At 35.7% G+C, this 16,129-nt stretch overlaps 2 protein-coding genes across 3 annotated transcripts in view; both read right to left on the minus strand.

Moving 5' to 3' along the window:
• Positions 1 to 6,426: 6,426 nt before the first annotated feature.
• LOC123508937 (RING finger protein 121-like) lies at positions 6,427 to 14,489 on the minus strand. The gene is made up of 7 exons (XM_045262974.1): positions 14,331 to 14,489; positions 11,917 to 11,957; positions 11,138 to 11,279; positions 9,769 to 9,923; positions 8,779 to 9,007; positions 7,827 to 8,033; positions 6,427 to 7,111 (listed from the first exon to the last, which is right to left on the minus strand). Exons 1-7 carry the CDS (start codon positions 14,439 to 14,441, stop codon positions 6,962 to 6,964), a joined length of 1,035 nt encoding a protein of 344 aa, XP_045118909.1. The 5' UTR covers positions 14,442 to 14,489; the 3' UTR covers positions 6,427 to 6,961.
• A 1,460-nt stretch (positions 14,490 to 15,949) lies between these two features.
• The window catches only part of LOC123510016 (glutamate-gated chloride channel-like), a 13,255-nt gene continuing 13,075 nt past the window's right edge, over positions 15,950 to 16,129 (minus strand). For both annotated transcript variants that reach the window (XM_045264719.1, XM_045264710.1), the window contains exon 10: positions 15,950 to 16,129. This exon is cut by the window's right edge. The gene's annotated coding sequence lies outside the window, so the exon portion shown is untranslated.

Genomic DNA, 16,129 nt, shown 5'->3' on the forward strand with positions numbered 1-16,129 from the left:
TTTTGCTTTTTCTTTTTATATCAGAATTCAGAAAGATTGTTTTCTCTTTTCTTTCTTTCATTTCATTATTTTTTTTACACTAAAACTCTGTATTAACATCAAGATAAACACATTGCAAACTCAAGATAATATTAACACAAACATTCACACATACATTATAAAACAATAAATTATAAACACCAAATCACTAAAATGTATGAAATCTAACATATTTTTGGCGCTGGAATACAAACGCACCCTTTATTGTACCTATTGTATATTGTTACCTCCCATTCAGAACTACCCCATTCTCTATTGTATACATTTTACCCATTGTATTTACCATTATACCTCACCCATCAATACTCACCAGGTATTTAAGACATAAGGTGTACTGATTAGAAACAGAAGTGGATCAAAAAAGGCTATGTTTTGTGAAAGGTATAAAAGTGTTAGCCGAGATGTGACTGCTGGTGGTGACAAGACAATATTACTCTCACCACTGTCATGTTTTAGTGCTCACACTCCAAAAAAGATAGATATATTCACAAAACGGCTCATGAAAACAGGTGCTCGATTAAAACAAGCTCTGAAATGAGAAATACAGTCCGATGATTTATTTAAAAAGTGAAATGGAGAAGAAAAAAAAGTTGATATTAATTCCTACATTCCAAATTCAACTGATTAATTTTTGTTTGATTTTGATAATTTACTCGTGTTTTTCTTATTTATTCACTATTTTTTATTATTATCTGGACTTGTTTCTCTTTAGGGTTGCTGAAAAAAATAACAAATGAAATGATAAAGTGTAATCTCATTGTATGTTGTATTGGATGCTATGTATAGGCATGCTGGATCAATTCTATACACTTAAGGATGTATATTTAAAGTGTGTGTATGTGTGAATAGCTGTACGTATGCTAATCTTTACGTACATGTGTGTGTGTGTGTGTGTGTGTGCATGTGTGTGAACTACAATGAGATGCAAAAAAAATAAACAAACTGCATGAAAATATTGCTTACTTTAATTTGATTCCTTGGTGGTGGTGGTGGTGGTGGTAGTAGTAGTAGTAGTAGCAATGTTGATGGTTATAGTAGTAGTAGTCCTAGTGGTGGTGGTGGTGGTGGTGGTTGTAGAAATAGTAGTAGTAGTAGTAGTATTGATGGTCATAGTAATAGCAGTTCTGATGGTGGTGGTGGAAGCAATAGTAGTGGTATAAGTATTGATGGTCATGGTAGTAGTAGTAGTAGTAGTAGTTCAGGTGGTGGTGGTGGTGTTAAAAAGTAACAATCAGAGCACCACTGGGGTCATAACACACTGGTGGAGGTAATATTGGGAAAAACGTGACTTTATATCGTTAAATGCTGATAGAAAGGCTGAAATAAATGTCTGGTATTTTTCTTTCTTACTATACAATTAACACGATGCCATCAAAATAAATCACTATTTTTTTCATTTATTTATTTTCTATACTGGCTCATTTTTCTAATAGTACATAAGGTAAAGAAAAAAAAAAATCGCACTAAACTCGTATTTCCTTTTATTGTGTCGACTGATCATTGTCCATTTTTTCAGCACACCGAAGAATTATTACAATATATTTACGGTATTTACACAGCTTGGCGTTCCTCATGCAATGGCTACTGTCACGGTGACAGCTCGACACATAACGCAAACTCCAGGCTTTCCATGTGTGTGACTTCATCTGCACTCAATCTTCCTTACATTCTGCAGCTTCATATAAACCTTTCAAGCTTTCAAAATGCATATCCTCATCTCCGAACACTACAATCAATCTTCCTGCATCAAGCTTACACTCTGCAGCTTCAAAATACACCTTTAAGCTTTCTAAATGCATACCTTAATTCTTTCACACAGTCTACACTCAATTTTCCTGCATCAAGCTTACACTCAGCTTCATAATATACTTTCAAGCTTTCACTACACTCAATTTTCAAAGTGCAGCTTCATATAAACCTTTCAAGCTTTTTAAATACATACCTACATATTCTGAACGTTCTCTACACTCCATTTTCCTGCATCAAGCTTTTACTGTGCTTTATAATACACTTTCAAGCTTTCTAAATACATACCCTCATCTACTATAAACTATACTCAATTTTTCAGTATTAATTTTCACTGTACAGCTTCATATAAACCTTTCAAGCTTTCTAAATGTACACCTTTTTATTCCTTCACTCTCTACAGTCAATCTTTCTAACTCAACTTTATACAAACATTAAGCTTTCATTGTCACTTTACTCATCATTAATTTGTCTTCTACCAATAAATTCTGTATAAATGTAGTTTTTCTATTAACTTTATTAGTATAGTTTGTTTCAACTGTACCTACTTTTCACTTACTTGTATTACGTACTTGTATTAAAGTTTTATGGCTCTTATGTAAAAACTTCTATTGATTTTCCTACATACATTTCAATACTAACCTTATTTTCCTAGTTACCATTTTTACCTTATCCTTTCTGCCATGCCACACACTTCAACCTCCACTAGTCATTGCACACACTCTCTCTCATATATTAGTATACAAAGAAACATACAAAGATCACCGATGTTTTTGCATTTAACAGTGAGAAAGTAACGACAACTACTCTTCTCTCATGGCAAAAGAAAACCCAAAGCAACATTTATATTATTTTTTCTCAGTCGGCAAACCAAGTAATTCTCTCTTTCTTTCAAGCAGGAAAGGAAAACATACTCTTTCTTTTACTTCATTCACTCGCTTACTCTAAACAGCAAAATATGTCTTGTCTCTCACTCTTACTTTCTAAACAACAAAGATTTATTTCATGTAAAGTTCCATAATTTATAAACTTTTAAGCTTTCTAAATGCATAACTTCATTCCCTCACACCGAACTGTACATTCATTCTTTCAACAACTCACACAGCAAACTCTTCAGTCACACCCACAAGGCCGTGTCAGCAAATAAGTACAGAGGAATCAAATCACAACAAAGGATCAACAAAATCAACAAAATTAACTGCCTTTAAACTCAATAAGGATGAACCCAAGAGACACGGCAGAAAGAATTGCACTTTGTACTCGACTAAATGACAGACAGACAGACAGGAGTTATGTACACTATTAGAACGGAGAGGAATGCAGTAAGTGTGCTAGTGCAGATCATCGGCTAAGAGATTAATGGTTGGTGCACGGAAACTTGAGATGCTGGGAGTGTGTGTGTGTGTGTGTGTGTGTGTGTGTGTGTGTGTGTGTGGGTGTGTGTGTGTTGGTTTTGAAAGTTGCGTAGGTGGTTTTATTTATATATTTATTGATTGCCCTCTTCATAAACTTTATAAACTGCTTTTTTTTTCTTTCTCCCTCTTTGTCTCTCTCTTTCTTTTTAAGGGAGTGTGTGTGTGTGTAATTCACTGTTTGATCTGCTGCAGTCTCTGACGAGACAACCAGACGTTATCCTACGGAACGAGCTCAGAGCTCATTATTTCCAATCTTGGGATAGGTCTGAGACCAGGCACACACCACACACTGGGACAACAAGGTCACAACTCCTCGATTTACATCCCGTACCTACTCACTGCTAGGTGAACAGGGGCTACACGTGAACGGAGACACATCCAAATATCTCCACCCGGCCGGGGAATCGAACCCCGGTCATCTGGCTTGTGAAGCCAGCGCTCTAACCACTGAGCTACCAGGCAGTGTGTGTGTGTGTGTGTGTGTGTGTGTGTGTGTGTGTGTGTGTGTGTGTGTGTGTGTGTGTGTTCTTCTGTATCTCACCATTACGGCATTACTCAAAGAACACAAAAATATTTAATCAATTGACAACAAGTTTAAAAAGAAAGCACCTGTCATTTTCTATTCTACTTTGGCATGTGATATTATTTTTGGCTATGGCAGAGCTAATAACAATAATAATAATAATAATAATAATAATAATAATAATAATAACTGTTGCTTTAATATTTGTCACGCACTCCCCAGCATCTCCAGTGTTAAGTAAAGCAACGGACATCTGGTTGTTTCAGAGTTCCCGGTTTTCTAAAGGTGACGCTGAACTAGAGTTAAAGCAAGGGGCAAAACACGGAAGACTTCACCAGCCCAGTATTTCAATGTTTATTTTAGCCAGTTGACAAGACAAAACAATGCCTTCCCTTCTCAAACTCACTACTAATTCCACTTCAGTGCTCAATAAATAACCCAAGTGTTCCTATCTACAGGCTGCTTAATTCTTGGTGGTGTATTTTGCAACGGCACTATAAATGAAGGCTGAATTGTGCACATCAGCCTGAAAATTCTTGCACAACAGGCCCAAAAAGACATTAAAAACCCAGTTGAAAGTAAAATGGATGGAGGGAGAGATGGAGTATGACGGAAGGATGGAGGAAAGAAAGAAGGGAGAGATGGAGGATAACGGAGGAATGGAGGAAAGAAAGAAAGGGAGAGATGGAGCAGGAAGGAGGGATGGAGGAAAGAAAGGAGGGAGAGACAGAGCAGGAGGGAGGGATGGAGGAAAGAAGGGAGGACAAATGGAGGATAAGGGAAGGATGGAGGAAAGAAAGGAAGGGAAGATAGAGCATGAGGAAGGGAAAGAGGAAAGAAAGAAAGGAGAAATGGAGGATAAGGAAGGGATGGAGAAAAGAAAGGAATGAGAAATGGAGAATAAGGGAGGTATGGATGATAGAGTGGGAGAAGGGAACAAAGGCTACAGTTAAGCTAAAACTACATAAATCGCCACCTTATTCGACGCGAGGGAAACGACAACCAGTGCTCGACAAACCTAAACAATGGAACGGCAATGAAACTAAAAGAAACAAACTGGATTCAGAATGAGCCTCCAACACTGTAAAGACACACACACACACACACACACACACACACACACACACACACACACACACACACACACACACACACACACATACACACAGCAAACATCCTTCCTCTATATACACATACACCCATACACATCTTTCATCAGCCTCCGACACACACACGTACACAAGAGAGACTGTCCCACCATTAGTAAGAAGCGTCACAATAGCAACACCTTTTTATTCTTTGAATGTTGCATTGGTTTGTCATCACCATACTTTGTGAATGACCTTTTTTATTGACCTTTGAACTTCACTGAGGAGGAAGAGGAAGAAGAGGAGGAGGATAGAAATATTTAGTGATTAGCAAATGAATGGAAGGAAAAGAAAGGAAAGAATTAAAGGAGAGGAAAATGAAGTCAAAGGAGTGAAAAAATAAAGATTAGATGAAAATGAGAGGAAAAATATATAGGGAAATTAAGAGAATGAGGAAATTGAAGAAGGAATGAGAAAAAGAAAGGGAAACAAAAGAATACACACAAAAAAAAAAAGGAGACAGGAAAAGTATTGAAAGAAATAGAAAATGTAGATGAAAAATGTAAAAGAACAAAAACAAGAAGAAGAGGAGGAGAAGGAAGAAGGAAAAGACTAAATAAAGAAGTGAGAAATTTACATGAGCAATTAAAATTATAATGAACAATGTAAACAAAATCTCGGATCTCAGTGAAACAACGACGAAAGCCCAGCATCGTCAAAACACACAATGCACTAAGAAAAATAAACAAAAAATAAATAAATAAATACAAACGCACACTTACAAATTAGCGAGACATGAAGACACACACTAAATGCAGAAATAGGAGGAAAAATAAATAAAAAGAGGCAGTGAAATCTATAAATAATTTGGAATCCAGTTTTTGCTTTGGTATTTACAAAGAGAGAGAGAGAGAGAGAGAGAGAGAGAGAGAGAGAGAGAGAGAGAGAGAGATAAAGCAGGATAAAAGAATGAAGCACAAGGAAAAATGGAGAAACAAAAGAGAGAGGAAGCGAAATACAGAGAAAAAAAAAACACTGCCATAAATAAAGGAAAGAGATAAAAGAGAACAGGAATAAGAGACGGAAAAAAAAACTATATCTAAAGAAGAAAATGAAGAAAAAAAAAACCAAAGATGCAGGAAAACTATCACAATAAACGTAGATAGACAAGGAAAAGAAAAGGACAAAAATTTACTATTACAAAGCATTAAGACAAAAAAGAAAAGAAGGAAAAAATGGAAAAGAGAACACAGATGACAAACACAAACTATTACAAAACATGAAAAAAGAAAAGGAGAGAAAAACGGGATAAAATTACCACATATAAGAAAAGAAAATGGAAAAAAAGAAAAGATAAAGAAAATGTAGGTGATGAACACAAACAGTTACCACAAAATATAACCAAATGACTTAAAAAAACGAAGAAAAGGAGAAAAAAAGGTAGAATGAAATCAAACCATATAAAAAAGAAAGAAAATGGAATAAAGAATACAAAAAGAAAATGAAGGTGACGAACACAGTTACCACACAAAAAGAAAAGAAAAGGAGAGAAAAGCAGAACAAAAGAAGAAGAAGAGAAAAGGAAGACAAAATCATCACATATAGAGATAGAAAATACAAAATGAAAAGAAAAGAAAGATGATGAACACAAACTAATTGCCACACAAAAATAAAATAAATTACCATATGAAAAAGAAAATGGAAAAAAGGGAAAAGAAAATGAAGGTGATGTACATAAAGTTACCACAAAGTTTAACCCAGTGACTAAAAAAAGGAAAAAAAGGAGAAGAAGAAGAAAAGGAGAGAAAAAGAGCAGGACAAAATCACATACAAAAATTAAAAGGAATGCAAGAAAAGAAAAAGATAATGTAGGTGAGGAACACAAGAAATTACCACACAGTATAATCAAATGACAAAAGAAGAGAGAGAAGAAAAAAAAAAGGAAAACTAGGACAAAATCGCATCCAAAAAAAGAAAATACGAAGAACGAAAAAGAAAAGAAAAAGATGATGAACAAAAAGATAAGGAGAGAAAAAGCAGGAAAAAATCACATAAAAAAAAAATGGAAAAGAGAAAAGAAAACAAAGATGACGCACACAAACATTTACCACACAGTATAACCCAGTGACTAGACGCAGCGCCCTCTACCACTACTGAAGGCCGAGATAATTATTGATGCCCTGGACGAGGAGGATAATGGCCGGCTGCCACGCCACCAGGAGCCTCACCCAGTCCAGTAGCTGCCCATAGAACACATGAGGTTTCTCCCACGGGTTGCAGAACATTCTCTTCAAGTCAACCTGCGGAGAGAATGACTGATGGTTAGGTTAGGTTAGATAACTATATGTTACTGTATCATTCTGTTTATTATTTGGTGATTTTAAACAGCTTCAGAGACTTATGTGGGGGATTGAAATAGTGAAGACTGTGGCCATTAATCCTTTAACCTCCATAGACCCTTCCTAATGTCAATAAAATGGTCTAATTGTACACAAATCTCAAGGTAAAATGTGTCCCAGTTGTGAACTTGCGGAGAGAATGAAAAGTTAATGTTTGAGGGACATTAAAAAGTTTAGTTTTGTATAAAGGACAGTGGAGATCTGGAACCGATTGAGTGAAGAGATTGTAGCAACAGACAGTGTGCACAAATTTAAGGAAAAGTTGGATAAATGTAGATATGGAGACAGGTCACAAAGAGTCCCACTCGAACTCTGTAACACACACACACACACACACACACACACACACACACACACACACACACACACACACACACACACACACACACACACACACACACACACACACACACACACACACACACACACACACACACACACACACACACACCTTCTCTTTACAATACGGACAATAAACACACACATACAAACAGACACACACACGCACCTTCTTTTTACAATACAGACAGTAAACACACACAAACGGACACACACACACACACACCTCTTTACAATACAGACAAACACACACATACAAACAGACACACACACGCACCTTCTCCTTACAGTACGGACACATCTGCTTCTTGCCCACAATGCACCAGCCACGGATACAAAACTCGTGGAAGGTGTGGCCACAAGAGAGCCTGTAGGTGTTCTCTATGATGCCCTCCTCCCCTTCAGGCACCAGCTGGGGGTTGCCACACACCGCACACACCCCAGGCTCCAGGGTGCGGGTGGGCATGCCGTGTGGGGTGTAGTACTGCAGGGGGGGGAAGGAAGTGTTAGTTGTCGGTTTACAATATTTTTACCTTAATTTCTACCTGTTTTTGTCTTTGTTATTTTTGTTATTGTTTTTCTGTCTCTTGTCTTTTGATTTCAGTGTTTTAACTTGTACTTTCTGTTATTTTGTTTATTTTTCTTTATTATTATTATTATTTTTTTTTTTTTTTTACCTTTATTCATTCTTTTTTATTCTCTTTCCTGTCTCTTGTTTCAAATTTCAGTACATTAATCGTTACTCTCTGTCGTTTTGTCTATTTGTTTTGTTATCAGTTTTTGTTGCTTTCATGTTTCTACCTATCATTCTTTATTATCCTATTTTGGTCTCTTGCCTGTGTGTGTCTTGTCTTGCCTGTCAATTTCACTACATTAACCTGAACTGTCTTATATTTTATCTATTATCTTAGTAAAAAGACACACACACATGCACACATACCTTTTAACAGTATACTCACCCCACACACACACACACACACACACACACACTGAGGAAGGGAAGATGTCTGAGAGATGTTAAAAAATATAATTTCCTGCAAAGATGTGTTGAGACTTGGAACAGTTTGAGTGAGGAAGTGGTGTCAGCAACGAGTGTGCATAGTTTTAAAGAAAAATTGGATAAGTGTAGATATGGAGACGGGGCCACACGAGCATAAAGCCCAGGCCCTGTAAAACTACAACTAGGTAAACACACACACACACACACACACACACCTTACAATACTTACCCCTATGTGTGATGCCATCTTGTCAGCACACACCTCAGCAATATCCCTTCCCAGCACACCATAGTAAAGACCATAGAAGATGAGGAGCAAGCCAGTGTCCATCCACACATTAGCCTTGACGGAGAAGAGGAGGTTGAATCCCATCATTGTGACCATTATGATCATGTACCCGACCACTCCAAGGCCACAGCAGATCTTGTATATCAGTAGGAACCATTTGTACACCTGTCTGTTAAACGGGAGAGAGAAATACACTCAAATACCATAAAGGAAGAGGGAAATGCACTCAAATATCACAAAGGGAGAGGGAAATGCACTCGAATACTACAGGAGAGGGAAATGCACTTGAATACTACAGAAGGAGAGAGAAATACACTCGAATACCAGGAAGGAAGAGAGAAATGCACTCAAATACCATAAAGGGAGAGAGAAATGGACTTGAAAACTACAGAATGAGAGGGAAATGCACACTCAAAAACTACAGGAGAGGGAAATGGACTCAAATACTACAGAATGAGAGGGAAATGCACTCAAATACTACAGAAGAAATGCACTCAAATACTACAGAAGAGGAAATGCACTCAAATACCACCACACTACACCACAAATTGCTTTTTTTATTTATTTATTTATTTTTTAGGAAATTGGCCAAGGGTAACAAAAAAATTATAAAAACCACTAGTGAAAAGAAAAGAAAAAACACTAGTGGAAAAAAGAAAAAATTACTAGAGGAAAGAAAATGAAGAAAAAAATAATGAAAAGAAAAGAAAAAAAACACTAATGGAAAGAAAAGGAAAAAAAACACTAGTGGAACGAAAAGAAAAGAAAAAAAACTAGTGTAAAGAAAAAAAAAACTAATGGAAAGAAAAAAAAAAAAGAGTGGAGAGAGAGAGAGAGAGAGAGAGAGAGAGAGAGAGAGAGAGAGAGAGAGAGAGAGAGAGAGAGAGAGAGAGAGAGAGAGAGAGAGAGAGAGAGACCTGAATCACTAACCTTGGTGTGCTTGGATCGATGGGTCTCTCCAGCGCTTTCTTCACCACAATGACAGTGATGGAGGAGAAGAGCAGCCAGATGAAGATAAAGCGCCACCAGTGGTTATGGAGGCAGAGCAGGAACGGTATCACCCACACACCAATCATACTCACCATCTGAAACGCACACCATGGAGTCGGTAAACCTAAATAATAATGTTTTTTTAATGGCTGGTTAACTTAGAAATCGCGGAGAATTTAAATGGTATCACCCACACACACACCAATCACGCTCACCATTTGAAACGCACGCCATGGAGTCTACAAACCTAAATAGTAATGGATTTTTAATGGTCGTGTTTTATTCGCTCACTTATAGAGGGTGGAAAATTTAAATGGTATTCCGCACACACACTAATCATGCTCACCATTTGAAACGCACACCATGAAGTCTATAAATCTAAATAATAATGGTTTTTCTAATAGTGGTTCATTGGCTCACTTAGAAAAGGTGAAAATTTTAAACTATATAATTGTGGTCAAATAGTCAGGTGTTATGGGTCACATTAACCCCTTCAGTACCAGGATGTGTTTTCATATTTATTCTCCTTATTATTTGGCGATTTTATACAGCCTCAGAAGCCTATGTGGTGATTAAAATAGTGAAGACTGCCCATTAATCTTCTGATCCCCATACACTCTTTCTAATGTAAATAAAATTGTCTAATCTTACTCAAAAAATGCATCCCGTATTGAAGAGGTTAACCAGTTTTCAGACATTTGTTCCTGGCTTTCGGATAATTCTCTACCAATCTTTTAGGGAACTTGCATTTGAAGTGGGAATTCTCTCTCTCTCTCTGGCATGAAAACGAAAACAAAATCCTGCTTCCATCTTTTCCTTGATTAAGAGTCTTGTCTGGTTAACTTTCCTCTCATGGACTCCTTCAGTACTGAGAAGCATTTTTACCTTAATTTCTTGGGTGTGATTAGATGATTATACTTACATTAGGAAGGGTCTATGGAGGTCAAAAGATTAACTCCTTCAGTACCATGACACATTTCCATATTCATTCTACTTACTGTTTAGTGACTTTGTATGGCTTCAAAGACTTATGTGGGAGATTAAAATAGTGAAGACTCTGGCTACTAGTCTTCCGACCTCCATAGACCCTTCCTAATGTCAATAAAATCCTCTAATCATAAGCAAAACTCAGGAAAAATGTGTCCCAGTACTGAAGAGGTTAATGGCCAGCTGTCATTTATTTTAATCCCTCACATAAGTTTCTGAAGCTGTATAAAATCACTAAATAGTAACCAGAATGAAAATGAAAATAAATCATGGTACTGAAAGGGTCTTGGGTACTCTCTCTCTCTCTCTCTCTCTCTCTCACCTGGTATGATTTATAGTGTTTTTTCTTCCACGCGATGAGGACGACTTGTGATATGATGGTGACGAACATTAGGATCAGCACCATCTCCGCATGCATCTCCTCGTGGCCGCGGTGCTTCTCGTGTAGCTTCAGGTGCTCTAGTCTGGGGTGTCGGGTTAGGTGAGGTGAGATGAGGTAAGGTAAAGTAAGGTAAGGTAAGATGAGGTTAGGTTAGGTTAGGATAGAATAAGTGGGGTTGGGTTGGGTTGGGTGAGGTGAGGTTAGATGGGAAGAAATGTGATGAGGTAAGGTTTTTTGAGTAGGTTGGGTTGGGTTAGATTAAGCAAAGTGAGGTTAGGTAAAAATCAAATTGGGTTAAGTTTCAATTAATTAGGTTTCATTGAGGTTTTTTGAGTAGGTTAGGACAGGTTAGGGTAAAATCAAGTGAGGTTAGATTAAAACAGGGTCAGGTTTGGTTAGGTTTCAATGGCTTAGGACTACTTATAAGACAAATACACTACAACATTGTCAATTAAAACCTCTCAACTTCCTCTCAACTTTCACTTTTAATCATATGAAGTCAAATATAAGACCGTTTTTCCTGAATCTCACAATTATTACAAAGTTACTACAAATTCACTCACTTTAAATCACAAAAGCAAACAAAACACTATAAAAAAGTTAAAAAATAACGAGAATTATTGAATTATTGAATTTTACGTTGATTTCCTTCACCTGGCCAGGCTGTGACTCATTAGTGTTACCTGGCGTACTGTACAGGTGATGATGACTGTGCTTACCTCCATCGCTCCTCCTCTGTCAGCTCACTCTCTTGGTCTGTCTGTGATGGAGAAACGGAGATAATGATAACCTTGTCTAATGTGACCTAATGCATCTCAGCTATTTTGATTTTAACCTACCATAACGAAACAATTTATTCATTCTAGTTGTTTAAAAGATTAATAAAAAGAATGCTGGGAAAACTCAATCTATGTAGGAGGAACGAAGATAACAATAACCTTGTCTAACCTAATTTATTTCAACGGAACTATTTATTCATTATAATCGTTAAAAAGATACATAAATTAAAAGAATAATGGAAACTTTCTCAATCTATTTGTATAAGAGAAATGGAAAAATAATAATAACCTTGTCTAACCCAATTCATTGTAATGTAACAATTTATTCATTCTAATTATTTACAAGATACATAAATAAAAAGGAATAATGGGAACTCTCGATCTGTAAGTATAAAAGAAATGGAAAAATAATGATAACCTTCTTTAACCTAAGCTAATGTAACAGAACTATTTATATATTCTAATCGTTAAAAAGATACATAAATACAAAGGATAATGGAAACTCTCTTGATCTGTAAGTAAGAGAAATGTAGAAATAATTATAACTTTGTCTAACCTAAGCTAATGTAACGGAACTGTTTATTCATTCTAACTATTTAAAAGATATATAAATAAAATCAATACTGGGAACTCTCTCTAAATAAAATGAAAACTGGGGACTTTACATCTGTCTTTGAAGGAGAAACAGAACTAGTAATCTTTATCTAACCTAACCATAAGTACGGAGCTATTTATTCATTGTAGCTGTTAAAAAGATACGTAAATAAATTGAATGCTGGGAACTCTCAATCTGTCCGTGCCAGAGAAATTGAGAAATAATAATGATCTCTAACCTAACCCAATGCAATGGAGCTATTCTAATCTATCCTAATGTAATGGAACTGTTTATTCATTCTACTTGTTAAAAAGGTCGATAAAATTAATAACTCTTGATCTGTGTAGGAAAAATAAATAATTATCTTGTCTAACCTAACTCAACGGAACTTTTCTAACTTAACCTAATGTAAAGGAAGCATTTATTCATTCTAGCCGTCAAAAAGGTAAATAAAATGAATTCTGGGAACTCTCTTGATCTGTCTGTGTAGGAGAAATAAAAAATAATCTTGTCTAACCTAACCTAATGTAACAGAACCATTATTTATTCATTCTAGTTGTTAAAAAGATAATTAAAATGAATACTGAGAAATTTTCATCTATCTGTGTAGGAGAAATCAAAATAGTAGTCTTGTCTAACGTATCCTAATGTGACAATTTTTTTTACAGCCAAATGTTATGATTCAGATAAATTGAAATATATCCCAATACATGTCAAAAGATTAGAAAAATAAATAATCACGGTTTTTTGCCATTTTATACCTGAGTTTAACCTAATCAAATTTCATCTAACTAAACTAAACTTAACCTAATCAAACTTAACTAACCCAACTTAACCTAACGTAACATAAACAAAACAAAAATAATAACAAATTTCAGCCATATAATTCTAACCTAACCTAACCACACCTAACTTTGACACCAACCTAACCTTCCATTTGTACCCGCCAAACCAAACCATCCAGATACCCACAATGCAACTTCCCTAAGCGACACAGACCACAAAACACAAATATAGTCAAATCTAAATAACATAACTAACTTAACCTAACTTAACAAAAAAAAAAAAAGTAAATAAAATAATATATACCAAAATCTGGCTACGTCTAACCTAACCTAACAACACACTAAAAGACCTCAAAACATTACCCAGAATGCCTTAGTTTCCTTTTGATATGTCACAAGTCAACCAAAACGCCAATATCATCCTTATCTCAATTTCTAGCAAACCTAACTACTTTCTGTGGGTCATAACTAGCAATACACGTTAATGAAGCAAGATAAAGTGTAGAAACAAGGAGCAATGCTTGCAAATACACCTAGATTCACCTAAATTGACTTTAATATGAATTGAATTTGTTTGTATATTTTGGCTTACTGTGACTGATAGATAGAGTGAGTTACGAGTTTTAAAAGCGTGTAGAATTGACGAAACACGAGAAAACACACCAAAATAACATAAAACAACATAACAAAACAATACATTTCTTTCCAGTTTAACCGTCAAGGGAAAAATTAATAATACCATATTTTCCACATAAAATGAGGAAAATAACCACAAATACAACAAATACAAGACACAAGGTTATGAAAAACGACTAAAAACACGTGAAATTAGCCGTAAAAACCCATAATATTCCTTCATTGGGGTAAAACGAGCTCACACCGGGCGGCGACTCGTCATAAACACGTCAACTTTTGGTCAAATTTCTCCCCTTCATGTCAAACCGGCGCTTCGGATTTCCGGTTCCGAATCTTACCAGGTTTTCTCGGATTATCTTGAGCAATTTCTCGTCTAAAGGATTCGGAAAGTGGCCTCGTATATGCTGATGGCCGTGGTGGTGGTGGTGGTGCTGGTCCAGTCCTGCCATCTTTCTCTCTCTCTCTCTCTCTCTCTCTATCTCTTTCTCACGCGCGCTCGCTCTCCTCTTCCTCTTCTTCCTCTTGTTGCTGTTTTGGTGGTCTTGATCTTGTTTTTGTGTTTGTTTTGATTGTTTTGTTTTTGTTTTTGTGGTGTTTTGATTTTTATTGTGGTGTAATAATCTGTGTTTATGTTCTCTCTCTCTCTCTCTCTCTCTCTCTCTCTCTCTCTCTCTCTCTCTCTCTCTCTCTCTCTCTCTCTCTCTCTCTCTCTCTCTCTCTCTCTCTCTCTCTCTCTCTACTACTACTACTACTACTACTACTACTACTACTACTACTACTACTACTACTACTACTACTACTACTACTACTCTCTCTCTCTCTCTCTCTCTCTCTCTCTCTCTCTCTCTCTCTCTCTCTCTCTCTCTCTCTCTCTCTCGTAACAGTGATCAAATTAATGCAGCAACATAATTTAACCTTGGAATTGAATTAAACGAGAAAATGTCAAGAGGAGAATTTTATACGTATTTTCTCGAGTCAAACACGGCAAAAAGAAGAAGAAGAAGAAGAAGAAGAAGAAGAAGTCAAGAGAATAGAAGAATATGTTAAGAGAAACGAAGATATCAAGAGAATAGAAGGAGTCAAGAGGAAGAAGATGATGTCAAGAGGAAAAGAAGAAGATATCAAGAGGAAAGAAGATGATATGTCAAGAGGAAGAAGAAGAAGAAGAAGAAGAAGAAGATGTAAAGAGGGAGAAGAAAATGCCAAGAGGAAAATTTTATACGTGTTCTCTCAAGACAAACGCGACAAAAGAAGAAAAGGAAGAGGAAAAGGAAGAAGAAGAAGAGGAGGAGGAATTTCGAACCCATAACCAGATCAATAGTTTTTTTATTAATCTTTTATCTATTTATATTTATTCTTACTTCTTTTCCTTATTTGATCTTATAATGGACAATACAGCCTTAAAATGATATGGATAGTTGAAAATACGTAAATGAATTAATAAGATAGGCTAGAGAAGTGGATAAAAGATATATTATTGTTTATTTTTGTTTTGCTTTGTTTTGTTTTGATTCATGACGTTTCAAAATATGTCGTGAAACATCGTACAGAAATAATGCGTTTAGTTAAGATTAGTTTTTTTTTTATTTATTTATATTTTTATTTTGTAGTGTTTGAATTCTTGAAGTAATTATGAGTTTATTTATTTACTTTCTTTTTTTTCTTACTTTTCCTTCTTGCTTTTCGTTTTTTCTTTTCTTTTTTTTCTCTCTTTTTTATTTCCTTTTCTTTTTTCTTTCTTTAATATTCTCTCTCTCTCTCTCTCTCTCTCTCTCTCTCTCTCTCTCTCTCTCTCTCTCTCTCTCTCTCTCTCTCTCCACTAATGAAGCAGAATCTTTCGTCAGACTTTCCCTAGATAAACGAAATCACTCTTGAAATTTTTCCCTAGAATCACGAAAACTTCTTTAAAACTTTCCCTACAAACACGAAAAACGAAGTTGAGAATTAACACGTCTTGGAGTTTTTGATTTTTTATTGCTTAATTCTTAGTAAACAATTATAAGTTCAGACAAGGTTATGTGAAAACTTTATTAAGATTAAGTAAGAAAGAATATTTATGTGCAAAGAAAATAATAATAATGATAATAATAATAATATAATCGTTGTAATTCATTAGCTTATACTAAACACTACAATT

Source organism: Portunus trituberculatus, chromosome 3 (assembly GCF_017591435.1).
Source record: "Portunus trituberculatus isolate SZX2019 chromosome 3, ASM1759143v1, whole genome shotgun sequence".
NCBI classification, from domain to species: domain Eukaryota; kingdom Metazoa; phylum Arthropoda; class Malacostraca; order Decapoda; family Portunidae; genus Portunus; species Portunus trituberculatus.